This window comes from Camelus dromedarius, chromosome 22 (assembly GCF_036321535.1).
Source record: "Camelus dromedarius isolate mCamDro1 chromosome 22, mCamDro1.pat, whole genome shotgun sequence".
Classification (NCBI taxonomy): domain Eukaryota; kingdom Metazoa; phylum Chordata; class Mammalia; order Artiodactyla; family Camelidae; genus Camelus; species Camelus dromedarius.
The window spans coordinates 22469722-22485915 of record NC_087457.1 but is presented as its reverse complement, the minus strand read 5'-3'; the positions used below and the strand labels follow the sequence as shown (position 1 = coordinate 22485915).

The window sequence follows — 16194 nt, the reverse complement described above, 5'->3', positions numbered from 1 at the left end:
GCGTGCTCCGCCCCCTCTGCGTCTTGCGTCATCATCTGGCGCCGCCGCCCAGACGTGCGAGAAGCGACGGCGCAGCGCGGTGCGGCGCAGCTCCGGCTCCCCTTTCCCCCTTGCCGGGCGAGAGGTGTCTATGGGGCACCCGCTGCCGCCGCCGCTACCGCCACCGCCGCCGCCGCTGGGTGCTGTCTCTATGGCGAGGAGGAGGAGGAGGAGCGCGAGCTCAGCGACACAAGTAGATCTTGCGTCTGCCTCAACCCTGCGGGGGGGGAGGGGCGGGTTGGGGAAATAGAAAGGGGGCGGGAACGATCAACCCAAGAGGGTGCGCGATGGCGCCATTGGAGCGCGGCTGGCGAAGGAGAGGGCCGGGGGGAGGGGGGAGGGTAACCGGGGCTTGGGGGTATGTCAGGGGGTGGCGCGGACTGATGACGCGAAGGCTTTGTACCTGGGGCTTCGAGGCTGTGGGGCGGAAATCGGGAGTGGAGGGCGGTGGCCTAGATCCTCAGCTCCCCGTTTTCCTTCACGCAGCGGTGTCTGGGAGTCAATCGGGTTCCAGTAAAGGGTTATCAGCGCCTTCGCACTGGCTCTCTGCCAGGGATGAGAGTTGTCCGTGACTTGAACGTGTTTGTACGATCCTCGCGTTTCGTTGGGAACCCGCTGTTCGGAGATGCTACCTCCAGTAATGAGGCCTCTGGTGCCTCTTTGGGGCTTCTGGAACTGTAGTAGAGAGAGAGAGGTGGAGGAAAGCGATTTTAAACTACAGGGTCTTTCCAAGGTGTATGTGCGTGTGTGCGCGCGCGCGCGCGTGTGTGTGTGTGTGTGTTTAGCGGCGTGAAGAGGATTACAGAGGAGGGGTACCCTGGATCTTTGGTTTCTGTTCTTAGAGCATTCGAGGTGACTGAAGAGTTTAGAAGGGGAGGTCACAATTTCCTTTTTTACATGTTACCATTTTGTTTTCAAACTTGTGTGAAAAATGGAGCATCTGGAATTTCCCTGCTCAAGAATCAAAATGTTGGTCTGTACTGTTATCATTATGTACCATGACACCTGTGTTTATGGACCAGAAACGTGACGTGTGTTCGGTAACCAGGGAAAATGCTCTGATTTTTAGGAAATTAGAAAGAAACAATTTAAAATATACTATATTGCTTCCTTTCTTTCTCCCATCCTCAGTTAAGGACATTGAAACAGTTTCTGTGGCTGATACTTATTTTTCAGAAGGAGCTTAAAAAAAAAAAAAAAGATTTACTTTTAGCCCCTCCAGTCTGACTTGAATAAACTCCAGTAAAGTAGATTTTGTAACCAAATCAGACTTTGAATGTTAAATTGATGAGGAATAAAAGCAAATACTACCTTTGTCCTGGTAACAACTTATCTTGTCAGATGTATATCAGTATTTCACTTTTCATTTTTATCTGGAGATGGATGTCTTTATAAAATTTTATTCAAAGAGTGGGTTGAATTCAGAGCAATCTTTAATGGAAAGTTTTAAAAAATAATTAGTATATACACAAAACCTACTATTTTTACATAACATATTAGAACCAGGAAACCTGTGTTGTAGTCCTTTTTCTCCTGATTAGCTGTGTGACTTTTACGGTCTAGTCTTTCAAGTCACTTTCTAAACTTTGATTTTCTTATGAATCAGGGACTCTGAATACTTAATCTGTTAGGTTTCTGTCAACTCAATTGTTGTATGATTCATATTCCTGATATAGCTGGTTCTTATTTTGACAGGTACACAAATAAAGGATAAAGTATTTTATGAAACAGTTCTTCAATCAAGTATAACATTTTGATGCTTGGCAGCTAGACTCCTTGTGTCCTCACTATGCCAGCAGCAACTGTAGATCATAGCCAAAGAATTTGTGAAGTTTGGGCTTGCAACCTGGATGAAGAGATGAAGAAAATTCGTCAAGTTATCCGAAAATATAATTACGTTGCTATGGTATGCCTATGAGCAAAATTCTTAAAATATTTTCTATGAGAGAGGAAAGGGGCTTTTAAACATCTTGAGTTCCACCCTTTGGTTGATTTTTTAAGGAATTAATTTAATTATGAAAAGAGAATTTTGTCAATGACCTCCAACCGAAGACCACCAGGAACACACCTGTGGTGTGACAAGTGGGGTTTTTTACTCATTGCATTGAGGGAAAATGCAGTGTTAGAACTGTGGGACACTTGAGTAAGAAAGTGTTAAAAAGACTTTTAGAATCTGGGCTTGTGTCAGGTGGTTTTAGGGAGGGAGTGAAGAAGCAGGGCTTTGCTCTGGATTGGATGCTGGTGGGAAGCTGGGTGATTCTGTGATAGGGTATCTTAATAAGTCTCACCTAGAATGAGAGAAGACGAGAGGGAGGCTAAAGCTGTCAGGAAGCAACAGTCACTCAGTCACAATAGAAGGATGTGGGATCATTTTTGTGGTTTGGACAATGTCTGTTTTTGCGTATGTTCAGCTACGGTCACAGAGTGGCCTTGTCTGATGTTAAGAGTGTGAAACTGTTTCTGTTCAGCAGAGGAACATTAGCACCTAGCTGTGAATGTCTGTTTTGGCTGCTCTGCTGTTTTCTAGATTATTGGCTCTGAGAAGTAAGAGATTCATGTCTTAATCATTCTTTCTCCCCTCAACACCTATCATAACACATAGCATCCAATATACTGGTTGTTGGGTTGAACTGGATTTAGTTAAGTTTTAATTTCTTTACTACTTCATAGTGAGGTAGTATTTAGGTTTTGTTCTTAGTTTCCTAATTTGACTTTTGATACTTGTATTACTTTCTTATTCTATGTAATCCAAATAAATAAATACACTTCTTTTGGGAGGGGCAGGTTGACTGGTTAAAATACGAATATTTGAGTGTACATAGACAGTGTTCTATTTAATAGATGTACTTTACCCATAATTAGAATTGAAGTTATTTTTTTCCAGTAGAAATTCATAGTGATTATTTATTTTCTCAGATGATAAGGAATGACAACACTAGAGATGTGATAACACTCTACAGGAATGAGTGGGTGGCATGCAGTTTTTAAGGGCGTGCTTTCTGTGGATTGTAGAGAGAGGGAGTACTGTTAGCGCAAGAAATTAGGAGGGTTTTTGGTGTTCATATAAATCTTGTTTCAGAAAAGCAATTGGAAGATATGGTGCATTTTCCATTCTTTTTAACCAGTTCTTCATTGCTTTTAACATTAGAATACTGTGAGCATAGTTTCACATACTCCTTGAGAAATATGAGTTTGTGATTTTCCCCCCTTCCTAGGGAATAGAGTACTTAGTTGCATTTATCATGTGTACATTATACATAGTAATTTTTTACTGATACTATATTTAAAGTAAGAAGAAGTCATTAAGATAGTAGAGTTTTATTTTATGGTTCTAAAAAGTAATGCCATTCCTAGTTAAAAGGTACTTTGAGTATGAACTGTGTAGAATATCACCTATAATAGGATTCTTTGACTTGTACCCCAAATTATTTATCCTAGGAATTTGTGGATTGTGGTTTCAAATATTTACTAAATAATGAATCTTAAAACTATTTTACAGGACACCGAGTTTCCAGGTGTGGTTGCAAGACCCATTGGAGAATTCAGGAGCAATGCTGACTATCAGTACCAGCTGTTGCGGTGTAATGTAGACTTGTTAAAGATAATTCAGCTTGGACTGACATTTATGAATGAACAAGGAGAATACCCTCCAGGAACTTCAACTTGGCAGTTTAACTTTAAATTTAATTTGACGTAAGTAGGAAATTAATATAACCCAAATTTCTTTTTTAGTTTTTTAGTTTTCAGATTAATTTCTCTTAAGTATGATGAATGAAATTCAAAACTAAACTTGGTGTAGTTATCCTGAAATAGTTAAAACCTAAAATTTCAAAAGGTTATGCTTCTTTTTGTTATGGGACCAAAAAATTAGGATAAAGACTTTTAAATTCAAATACTTTGAGTTTTAGAGATGTTATTTGAAAAGTATGACTGCCGCTCTTTCAAAATTTAGAAAACTGGGTATTGAAAGTACTTCTTGATAGAAAAAAATGACCTTGCAACATTAATTTTGCTTTCAAACTTTGTGTGCAATTTGAAATATATCTGTGTTTGTTGTAATAGTTATCCTTCTTATGAAGAGATTTTTATTATGGTCAGTTTATGAGCAGATTACACGTCATAGGTGGTAAGATATTTCGTGGAAACTTGGGTGCTTTGTCCTTTTAAATCAATATTATATAATATAATGCTTATATTCCCAGGTCAGCCCACAAAATCTCTTGTAAGTTATGTTTAGAAGAAGTAATGGTATTTCTTGAACCTGGTGTTTCTTTTAGAAACAATTCAGAATCTGATTTCTTAAGCCCTGGGTCAGAACCTAGTTTCCTACTTAACAGTGTTTCTATATCATTGGTAGGAGTAGTCTTGATAGCTTAGGGAGGTTTCCCGTGTCTTAGGGTGAGGGCAGATTATTTACAAACTGTATGCTGGGGAAATGTCTAATACGTTTTAAGTATGTTACTATGTTGTAGCATCCTTCTATTTGACAGCCTCTGCTTGTGTCATAGGCTCTAACATCTGATTTGAAAAACAGTAAAAGAAGCTATAGGACAATTAATGGTAGTGCCAATGTAAGAACCTCCCAGGCTCTGTAATGTGGCATTTAGCATATAAGAGCTGAAAAAAAAAGCAGGACTGATGATTTTAGAGGGTAGTGTTGTCAGTGGTTTAATAGTTTGGCTTATAATTGTATTATGTTTAGCCTGACTCTTTGTTTTACTCTGTTGGATTTAATAATGTACTCTCCAGAACTTTGTAAAGGGTGAAAAGTACTCATCTCTATCCAAACTGATAATAACCTTTTGTAAGTATTATAGTTCTGAAAATTGCCTTTTATCCTTTTTGCAAAGGATAGCCCTTAAAAATTTTTTTTTCCCATTTCATTTGTTCCATGTTACCTTTTTTCTAAGCTGATAATTAGAACGTTGTTCTTTATTAAGGTACTGTTGTGATCTCAGTACATGAGTGTAGGAGGTGACCCATCAGTGTCTCAGTTTTGATGAAATTGACACTTTTCTTTTTCTAGAAACATCTTTTTTCTATTAATAACTGCTTTGTTATTACAATATCTGAGAGGCATTTTTTTCTTATACAGAGAGTACTACGATAGTTTTGCTACCAGATTTTGCTGCCATTCATACTAAGGTTAATGTCTGAAGAGATGTTTAAGAAGGATAGAGTGAAAAATACTATTTAAATAGAAAAGGTCAGTTGGAAGATAAAACTGATACGACCTAATGTGGAGAAAGAGCACCATGAACAGAATCTTGAAAGATGAAAATTGACTTTTTAATTGAGTGCCTAGAATCAATGTGTCAGCAGCTGTGCTAGCCACCAGGGACATAGTGCTGAGGAGAGTTGATCATCACCATTATAACTTCATGGTCCCGTAACTCTTCTGTCTGCTTTGTATTGCTGAAATCCAAGAATTAGAATTGTTAGGTACTGATGAACATTTGGTAATTCGCTCTAAACTGAATTCGGAGTTGTTAATGTACAGGAAAATTGAAGCAAAATATGATACTTGATCACAAAACACGAGAGGTACTCATCCAGGTCTTTCTCCTGGAGATTAAGATCTGGTGGGTCCAGGCGAGGGGCATGGGAATCCATCATATTTTTGCCAAGTTCTCTGGGTGATTGTTTTCATTGGGTAAGTTTGGGGAACACTGATTTGAAAAGAAGAGGAAGCATATTGTCTCAGAATAATGTGAGCCTAGAGAAAGGGTCTGTTATGCCTTTGGTTGGTTGTAGTTGCTAAAGCATGTCTCTCAGTGAGCATCAGGGCCTGATGAGTGAGAGTCGACTTGTTCAAGGTTTTAGCATCTTAAGGCCAATAATACCTGTTGTATAATTTTTTTTAGTTGTATTGGATTTATTCAGATATCTCTCCAAAAGGGTTTTCCAGGGAAAATTTCCAGGAAATTTTGACTTAAAGTAATTGTTGCGGTTCCACTCTGTTTTTCAGTTCCTGGTTTTGTTACTTTTCAAAGACGTTTAGAAGCAAATTGATTCCCAGAGAGTAGACCGTAGGAATACTTTTTGGCCCAAGGGTAATAATGTTCCTTTCAGTTTAGTTTTATTAAAGCTTTTATAGAATTTTCTTTTGTTATGCAGTGGAAACCAGTATCCTCACAATTTTAAAAATAAATAAAAGGAGAAATCCAGCAGTCAGTGCTCCAAATACTTTTCATTATTCTCAGAAACATACATCTTCATTTTGGTCACTTTATTGATTTAATACAGTATTTTGGTTACCTGTGTGTTTGTGCTTAGAAATTAGAGATGGCTTTCTTTTTGGCTTAAGTGAAATCTTGAAAGATAGGTTTATGTTTAGATTTCCTGGTTTGATTTTTGGAAGGTAATCTTCTAGGACTAAGGTTGTTAGAAGAAGAAATTATTGCTATTATAATGGAGTCCTTCATTTTAAGCAGTTTACTGCTTACTGGAGCCATTTGAAAGACCCATCATTAGGGAGAGGAAGCATCTCCTTTTCCTTTAAGACAGAATGTGGTTTAACTCAGCCACATCAGATGTTTTCCACTTGGTCTCCTTCCTGGTGCTGCTGAGAGCATGGGATATGGATCAGGCCCTCACCCCCGCGGCTACAGTTCCATTTGGCAGCGTTAAAATGGCTGCTGAGCCTGAGAGCCTCTGACAGGAACTTGTCTGTTACTTTGTGGTGGTAGCCACTGGTGAGTAGAGGACCCTTTTTTTCAAATCCAGTTGAATTTATTTAACTTGTGAAAGGCTAATGAAACTGATAGCAAAGATTAAAATCTCACCATTGGACTGCTTTGAATGATTATTTACTATATGTACATTTTTCTAAAACACTGAATGACCTTTGCATTTAAATTTTATTTTCTCTCCATATATGTGAAACGTTGGGATAAATGGACCCAAGCCAGTCCTCTCACTTGTTGTTTTTGGCACTGTAGTTGTGGATGTAAGTGGGAGAAAAACAGTTTGTTAAACAGTTGTGGCACTTTTGAATGTTGTCTTTCTTTTTCTCCTGCCAGGGAGGACATGTATGCCCAGGACTCTATAGAGCTACTAACAACATCTGGTATCCAGTTTAAAAAACATGAGGAGGAAGGAATTGAGACCCAGTATTTTGCAGAACTTCTTATGACATCAGGAGTGGTCCTCTGTGAAGGGGTCAAATGGCTGTCATTTCATAGGTAAAAAGATTGCCCTGAAAGTGGCATTTGTGTTACCGTTCCCTAGCTGCTTCATACTTGGCTTGGGTCACTGTGTCAGAATTCCAGGCTTAGTTCTACAAAGAATCAGCTGCCATACAGCCGTCTCCTAACTCAACAGGCTGATGCTGGTCTGCTTACAGGTTCATTTAATGGTGTGGGATCCACCGTAGCCTGCGAGAAGGAGAGTCTTGCCTAGTGGAAGGAGTACAGCTGGGAAATAGGCTTTGGTTTCAATCCAGCAGTGCCATTTGGAATTTGTGTTACCTAGAGTTATTTAACGTTTCTAAGCCTTAGAATGAATGAAACCATTGATTCATTAAAAATATTTATTTATTATCTACCATATGCTAAGCACTGTGGTAAGATTCTTAGAATTAAGCTATGAACAAAATACACTAAAATCTTTGATTTCATGGAGTTTACATTCTGGTGGGGGTAGACAACTTTTTTTAAATGATGAAATGTATATTGTGGGTTCTGAGATGGTGGTAAGTGCTATGGAAAAAGAATGGCATAGAGAAAGCCAGGGGTGTGTGTGTGGTGGGTATTAATTTTTTTAAAAATAGTATTAGGAAGAAATCACTTGGAAATATCTTACAGAATTGTTTTAATGATCAGTAATAACATTTAAAGCATTTAATTAAGTGTTTTATATACAGTAAATTCTCAGTAACTGGTAGTTTTTAATTCTTTCTTATTATGAAGTAAAGCTAGTTTGTGGAAGAGAATTTCTGGAAGTGAAATTAATTCCATTTTGTAAAAACAGACTTAGAAAAGAGAAAGAGTTTTCCTATTTAAGTAAACTAAATTAAACTGGCAGCCCAGGGACTATCAGTGGCCTTGGGAATGATTTTCTTTGGCCTTTTGTTATGTTTTTAAAAGTATTGCATTATGCAGGTATTAATGTTCTTATAGTTGGTCCATTTCACACATTTGAAAAAAAAAAAAAAGGCCCTGCATGCTTTAGAATTTCCAGCGCTGGCCTGTGTGATGAGTAAGAATCGTGAAGAACTGTTCATATGGTAAACTTCAGTGCAGCATTCAGCAGTAATTTTTCAGTTGGAGTATTGAATATACTAATTTCCACCTATCTTTCTTCTCTGTTCTCCACTTGAGCTTATACCTCAGGAGATGAGGCTTAAGTCTCTGGTAACTTGAATGTTTTTTGAGTTCTTTTTTCACTTTTCTGGTCATTAAGATATAAAAGAACTGGAAAGCATTGTCCTTTTTACTATGCATGACATGTTCTTTCATTCAGAAAATACTATGAGCAAATACTGTGCTAGGCTTTGGGATCTTAAGATGAGGAAAAACAGAAAGGGGTCATGTCTTAGAGTTTAGGGTCCAGATTAGACTGATATATTTGAAGATTTGTCAGGATATGTTAAGATTTTATTCTACTAAATGTCATTAAGTGTTTTCTTCATATTCTAATCTATTTCTAGTACACAGACTAGTTTCAGAAATTTATAAATCCTCAACTCTAATATCTTACTTTTACTAGTAGTAAGCAAATATATTGACTTATGTTTTAGATAGACAGCAAAGTTAAAGTTACCTCTTTGTCACCTACCAGAAATTTAAAGGTTTCTGCTGTTTATTGCTTATACCTTAATATTAGTTAATGGTCTTCATTGTTAAAATTTTTTTTTCTTTCTGAAGTAAGAAGTAAATTTCTAAACATTCAATGTAAATATTTGTAATCCCCACTTAAAATATGTTAATAGCATGTCTCATGAAATATTTGAGTCCCAACTATGTGCAATAAGAAAAAATTTTTTTTAGATGTGATACCTACCCTGTTTAATTAAACATGTGGAGGAAACAGTACATGTGCTTTCAAGGGCAGTACAAGGAAGCAGCATGTATGAACAGTCTTTGGGAACCGGGCTCTTCAGGCAGAGCCTCCTGTGAGAGGTCCTCAAAGGAAAGGCAGATAGGAAAAATGGGGGTCTGATTGTGGACAGGAGTATAGGGAGGCATAAAGCTGTGGGAAAAGTCAAACACTGAGGTTAGGAGACCTTGATGTGAGAGTGTGAGAGTGTGGGGTTGGTTTCTTACCCTCTGGGTGGTAGTTCTCCGCCTTTCCTCCCTTCACTGCTTTCACGTGCAGCAGTCCCATCAGTGTCTTGGGGATTGAGATGGGAACAGAATCTGAGGGGACAGAGTACCTCTTAAAATCACTTAAGGGAAGTAAAAATACTTTGTTAGGGAATTACTCTTTGGATTTTTGAAGTATATGATCTCTTTATGTAAAAGATGGAAAGATATTATTTCGCCCTCTGAATGCCATTCCGAACTGATGGCATTTTCCCATCATAATTGTAAACATGTTTATTTTCTCTGTCCTTTTGTGTACTTTTTTTGGTTGATTCCTTTTTTTTTTTCTTGTCAACAGTATGACTCACTTAAAAGCTGTATCAGAAAAAAATTTATTTTTTCATCTCTGGTATTTATGGTCTCTCTTCTGTATTCTTTAACCCTTTTCTAGTGGTTATGACTTTGGCTACCTAATCAAAATCCTGACCAACTCTAACTTGCCTGAAGAAGAACTTGACTTCTTTGAGATCCTTCGGTTGTTTTTTCCTGTCATTTATGATGTGAAGTACCTCATGAAGAGCTGCAAAAATCTCAAAGTAAGGCTTGGAGTGGCTTTTTCTGTAATCAGTGCACTGTTCACACTGGGTGACTTACAAGATCCTGGGCTGGGATGTTGATTTAAACCGTATTTTTAAGTTTTATATTAAATGTAGTTATTTGATTCTTTTTCTTGCATAAGTAATAATTTATATGAAGTCCTTTTACAAAGGTTCAGTATATATCGGCAGAATAAGTTTTTCAGCACGATTCAAACCAAAGATCAGATTTTTGTCATTGCTTGTTAGGCTGAAAATCACAGAGCATCACAGAAACTGAGGCTCCCTGCACAGAAGTGCAGATTCTCCTTCTTCCAACACACAGGCAGTCTCTCCGTGCAAGATAAAATCTGAAGTGGCCAGCAGTGTGCAGAGGTGGTCAGTCATGTAGCAGAGAGAGCTTCCCCGTCAGCTTATTTTGGCTAGAGATTATTGTGTTGGGTCTAGTCGTAGGGTCATGTTCCTAGGAGTAAATTACATCACTAAAAGGTTCTTTCCCCCGGCCCATGGATGTCAGCTTGTTAACAGTAAGTGCTACAGTGAGGTAGGTCCTGTCTAGGCAGTAGCTTACATTCTGACACTCTTTACCACCTATGTAATAATTGTTACTTCTAAACATTAATTCTTTCAAAAACAAAGGTCTTTAATAAGGAAAAGTGTTCCTTTAATTTGAGAATGAATTCACTTGTGGGGGTACAGGGTCCTAAGGAATATAATGGTTTAATTATTTTAGGTGTATTTGTATTTAAGCTTTAACTAAAGGAAAACATTTAGGTAAAGTGGTTGGTTCATAGAACCTACATCAAAGTTGACCAAGTTTTCTCCTCACCAGCTTTCTGGAAGTGCAAGGAAAGTTAGACTTCTAGGAAATGGTAAAACCTTTAAGAGCTTTACTTTTATGCAGAAAGAAGTAATTTAGGAATTGAATAAGGAAACTTTGCTTTTGACAGATGAACTGAAACAGCAGTCTTTTGGCCAGGTTTGCTTGCCTTGTTACAGGATACAACATCTAACCAGGGAAATTTCTCAAAAAGCTTATTACACGTTTGTGCCACCTAAGCACAGCAGAATTCTGTGCAATTTAAAGAGACTTCTGTGAGTCAGGTGAACTTGCAGTGGGCTATCCTTATTACTCTGGAAAGGATAGCCCCTGCAAGTACTGCATACTGGGAACCCAAGGCCGAAGTGTTTTCATCTGGCTGTGAAAATGCTTTTTAAAATTGACATGTCTGTTCAAAGACAGTTTCGAGAACAGAGAATCAAATTATTCTTCATTATGTGTATGTGATTGGAGAATTTCTAAGCACAGTAGATACTCTGAATATGCCAAGTAACCAGCTGTGTTAAAATTTACGTTAGTGACAAAGGTACTTTTTTTTTTTTTTGCCCTATAGTATCCCATACTGAATAACTCTCTCCTTGCTCTAAGCAGCTGCTAGTGATACCTAATCCTCACGCTATTTTTAGCACAGAAGCAGCTGCGTGCGAAGCACTGTTTGAAGCTGTGGTGTCGGGGAGGGCTAGTTTGCTGGCGGAGGCCTCCACAATTTAGTTTTGTGTTTTGTCGCGGGTCCTGGTGTCTCTTTCCTTTTTCTCCTCTCATCCTCCCCTTCTTTATTCTCCTTCCGTCCCCTCTCCTTCTCCCCTCCTTCTGTTTTATTCTCTTGCTTCCTAAGTTTCACTCTCATCTTTCTTTTTTAATCCTAGCAATATTAATGTAGGCGTGTTTAGCGGACCCTTCTAAGGAGCTTATTCTTAAAACACTTCTTTTAAATTAACAAAAACCATTGTTAAGCATTTAGTGAATTATTACAGATTTGATTAGTCATAACAGCTTTGTTTTGTACAAATTATTTAGATGAAACTATTTAGAGATAGATTGCTGTGAAGCTTAAGAAAATATAAAAGTAACTGCAGTCAGTTTTGTAATAATTGATGCATGGACTGTGAATGTGCTTGATAAACATAACCCTGTATACCTGTTACTCTTGTGTATGACCTGCTTCCCCCACATCTGCAGTACAGTTGTCTGCATGTCACTTTGCCTGTATGATGAATTTTCCACGTTCAGCAAATAATCAGTAATGCACATTCTGTTTTTTGCTCATCCTCATAAGGTCCGTCTTTACATACTGAAGTTCATTTCTATTTTGATCATTGTTTAAGTTATGTAATTTGTGAATTCAGGTATTCCAATGTTTCTTTCTTTTGACGGGCAAATTTTTCTTTCTTCTAGGGTGGTTTACAGGAAGTTGCTGAACAGTTAGAGCTGGAACGGATAGGACCACAGCATCAGGCAGGATCTGACTCACTGCTCACAGGAATGGCCTTTTTCAAAATGAGAGAAGTATGAAGACATCAGTGCCTTTTTCTCTCTTGGTTGTTAGGTTGAGAACATTAAATCTAATGGCAAAAGTTTGGGGGCAATAAGTACTTAAGTGACAATAAAATTATAGGTACCATATAAGTCATATCCACCACACTTGAAAGTAATCAAAAATTAGTCATCTTGAAATGTAGTTCAGAAGGAAATGAAAAAATAAGTTCATTATAGAATAAAAAATTTAAAAATTTAAGCTACCTTAGGAATCATGTAGGTCCAACCATATTATTTCTTAGGTGAAGAAACTGAGGCTAGAAGCTAGCAACTTTTATCCAACGTCATACTGATGACTATTGTGAGAACTCCAGAGAACTTTCTGTAGACACATCAGTTTTGCTTCTGTAAAGTCAAGGAATCCATATGTTAAGTTCCCCTGGCATTGGCTTCTCTTAGGCATTAAACTGCTGCTGAAAATACCATTTGCTCTTGCTGTTCTTCTGTCCTTTGAGGGTTTACAAAGTAGGATGCATGCTTTTTAGGAGGTTCTTACAAAGAGGTTTTGAATTCTAAAGTGGTTACATAAATCTGAAATGTTAGTTAAATTAAAAATCATGTTGGGCAGACACTCCTTAAGTGGCAAAAGGCAGAGATAAGTTCTTCAAATATAAAGAAGTTAGGTACGTAAGAGTGAAATTGAATGAACACAAGTCTACTTTTAGGTTAAGTGATAGGCACAGGGATATTTCACTGTAGGTAAATGCAGAGAAAAGAAAGCCAGCTGTGCAGATACAAAACAGAATGGACTCCTTTGCTTACAAAAAAATTTTCCTTTTTGCAAAATAGTTACTATAGCATTTTTGGAGTATATCCTCTTGGACATTAAAGAATTGACTGAAAACACTTCAGGGAGTTTAAAATTTTTTGTAGAAATGTATTAACAGTAGAAAGCATAATAGCTATTTTGCCAAGTGAGAACTGACTCGGAAGTGATTTTGACTGTATTCTCATAAAATTGGTCTAAGTGTTAATAGGAAAGACGTGTGTTTATACATTTTTTGGTAGTCTTTTTCTTTGGTTTCTTTTGAGCTGTGTATTTCCTGAGAACATCAGTCAGTCATTGATTTTAAACATGTGGCTTCAAAGGAGCATCATAGGAAAGAGCTGTCATCATAGTTAATGAACAGTCAGTACTTACATTGCTGAAATATAAATTACTAGTGGTACCTTTTGGTTAAAATTATCTTTTTTTTTTTTTCCAAAATTCCTTTTTAGATGTTCTTTGAAGATCATATTGATGATGCCAAATATTGTGGTCATTTGTATGGCCTTGGTTCTGGTTCATCCTATGTACAGAATGGCACAGGGAATGCATATGAAGAGGAAGCCAACAAGCAGTCATGACATGAAATAGTTCCTTTATTTTTATTTTATTTGAGATACACACATGCTTGTATATAGGTTTTATCTCTTGTTGAATCCCTTGAACAATAGACATTACTTTTTTTTCTTTTTTTTTCTTTCATAGCTCATTTTATTTTCTGCCTTTCAGTACTAAGTATGACCATTCCTATCTCAGATCTTAATAAATAGAAAAGCATTCAGGTTAAATTTGGCCTTAACTTAATATACTTGTTAGTAGATATATGTGACAAGGTGGGGAAAGCTACATCATATTGAATACTATAAACTTTACCTACTTGAGCTTGGTTTATTATTTTTTTTCCCTTTCCTAAATTAACTAGCACTGACTGTAATTTATTTCCCTGTTTCATGTCTCCCTTCCATTCTGCAGGAGTTTTAGCTATTTGAGATTGTGGACCATCAATTTTGCACTTTAGAGAGTGATTGTGACTCACATCCTCTGTTTTATCAGCAGTTTTGGTTTTTCTTGCTCTTAGCTGGAAAAATGACCGTCTGTCAACTTTATACAGTATTTACTTGTTTTTGACCCACAGAATAAAGCACATGCATTGTGCAAATGGTTGATTCAGCAAGACTACAAAAAAAAAAAAAGACAAAAAACTACTGAGGAGCTTAGTAACTGCTGTTTCTGTACGTAGTATTTAATCTTCTAAGCACATCTAGTGTCTGTCAGTTCTAATTGGCATGTGTAGGCTGCTCTGTGACTGAAGAATTTTTCAAACCAGCTTTACACCCTTCAGGAAAAATACTTTGTGATTGGATGTTTAGTGTCTGCCAGGAAATTGGTATCCAAGATGTTGAAGCTGCAATTATTTTATGATCGCACACTTCCCTTGACCTGCTTCTTTTTATTCCATTGCTGTGTACCCTTATTTTTAATTTTTTAAAAATTTTATAGCCATACTTAGGATGCTCTTGATTTGTTGATTCCACAAATCAATTTCATTAAAATCCAAAGATAGTAAGTCTTTAGGTATATTTTGTACCAAATTAAATTAGAAGACAAAAAATTTGTGCTTTCACAGTTACTACAGAGATAAATAATGGACAGATTTGGTGCAAAACAACAAAATACAAGAAATATATATTTATTAGCTATATGCAAATATAGCTAATAAAATTACCTGAGGAGTGTAATGCTTGTTTATTTTTTTGTGTATATCTTTGCAATCTATTTTATATATATTGACAAAAGAGACTGTGAAATAGTTAGCCATGCAGAATATGTGACCAGACCAGAGCATGTGTAGGAAGACATTTTGATAATCATTAACTCTGCCCTGAAATGATGGACTACAAGTTATGATGTGTGTTAGCTATACTTCAATCAGTAGTATTAGCAAATCTCCAACTGTTAGCCACATTGGTTTGTTCCCCTTGTACATTCTATTCATGATATTGCAATGCTGTAACTGGGTGGTCCTTTTTAAACAAAACATTATTTGCGAAACAGAAGGTATTTGTTTTTAAAGCTTTTGTAAATAAAGGCTTCAGAAATGTTTTCTTATATATGTTGATGACTGGTAATTTTGTTTTATAAATATTTATTTGAGGGATAGTGTGGGTTTTTTTTTTTTTTAACTTGGGCAACTGAATTGAACTCAGTAACTTCATTAACTAGCTGATTTTAAATCTCTTAATTGAAAAGTCAACCTGAACCTTCTGCATTTCAACAGTGTTGACATTTTTTTTATGCATACCTCAGCTAGATGTTAAGAACTGACTTCTATCTACCCTTTCCAGGAATGCATTTATTCTGAAAGATTTACGAAGTAAATGCATTTGGATAACTTACTGTGGTTTCTTTTTAAAGCCAACACAGTAGAGCAGGTATCTAGTTGATTTCTCTTTATTTTGATCTTCATCTTCTTAAGAAAATAGGAATTATAAAGATTGCCTTTGAACAGCCATGTAGTTGCTGAATTTCATAGTTTGTATCAATTTTGGTTTCTGTCTCTAAGAACTAATGCATTTTATTATAACTTCTAAAAGAGGAACTTTATGACCTTTATTTTACTAAATCTAGCTTTTGGATAAAAGATACTTGGTTGATAATTTTTTAGTTTTCCTAAGCCATTTATTCTGGACTCACCATATTTTATTAAATCTACTAGAGCAAGGGTCAGCAAACTGGCCTACTGACCAAAACCAGCCTGCTGCCTGTTTTTATATGGCCAATGAGATAAGAATGGATTTTACATTTTTTAAATGGTTGGGGAAAAAATTAAAAGAATATTAAAAGAATAGTATTTCTAGACATGTGAAAATTATATAAAATTGAACATTTAGTGTCCAAAGATAGTTATATGGGAATGCAGCTACATTCATCACTTATGTGCTGTCTGTGGGTATCTTTGTACTACAGTGGGAAAGTTGAGCAACTGCTGCAGAAACTGCCCATGGCATTCTCATTTCACATTCCTGCTCAGTATGCTACAAAATCTGATGCACATCGTGACCTGACAGCATTGGGAGAGCCATGTGTATCTCTGTACCATAGCACTGTGTATGTCAAAACAAGAAAAGTGCATTTTGAATGGTGTGTTTTTAAGGTACATTGGAGTGTGGA

At 36.8% G+C, this 16194-nt stretch overlaps 1 protein-coding gene across 1 annotated transcript; it reads left to right on the top strand.

Annotated features, from left to right (window-relative positions):
- Positions 1 to 31: 31 nt before the first annotated feature.
- CNOT7 (CCR4-NOT transcription complex subunit 7) lies at positions 32 to 15134 on the top strand. Its single transcript, XM_031440213.1, has 7 exons — positions 32 to 232; positions 1735 to 1945; positions 3539 to 3732; positions 7062 to 7223; positions 9736 to 9880; positions 12117 to 12227; positions 13476 to 15134. The coding sequence occupies exons 2-7, from the start codon at positions 1829 to 1831 to the stop codon at positions 13602 to 13604; spliced, it is 858 nt and encodes a 285-aa protein (XP_031296073.1). The 5' UTR covers positions 32 to 232; positions 1735 to 1828; the 3' UTR covers positions 13605 to 15134.
- Positions 15135 to 16194: the final 1060 nt, after the last annotated feature.

What these genes read in the sequence shown, in the direction of transcription:
- CNOT7 (XM_031440213.1), top strand. Translation starts at nt 1,829, where the DNA reads ATGCCAGCAGCAACTGTAGATCATAGCCAAAGAATTTGTGAAGTTTGG. An exon ending in AGAGCTGCAAAAATCTCAAA is followed by an intron (nt 9,881 to 12,116) that starts GTAAGGCTTGGA and finishes TCTTTCTTCTAG; the next exon opens with GGTGGTTTACAGGAAGTTGC. An exon ending in CCTTTTTCAAAATGAGAGAA is followed by an intron (nt 12,228 to 13,475) that starts GTATGAAGACAT and finishes ATTCCTTTTTAG; the next exon opens with ATGTTCTTTGAAGATCATAT.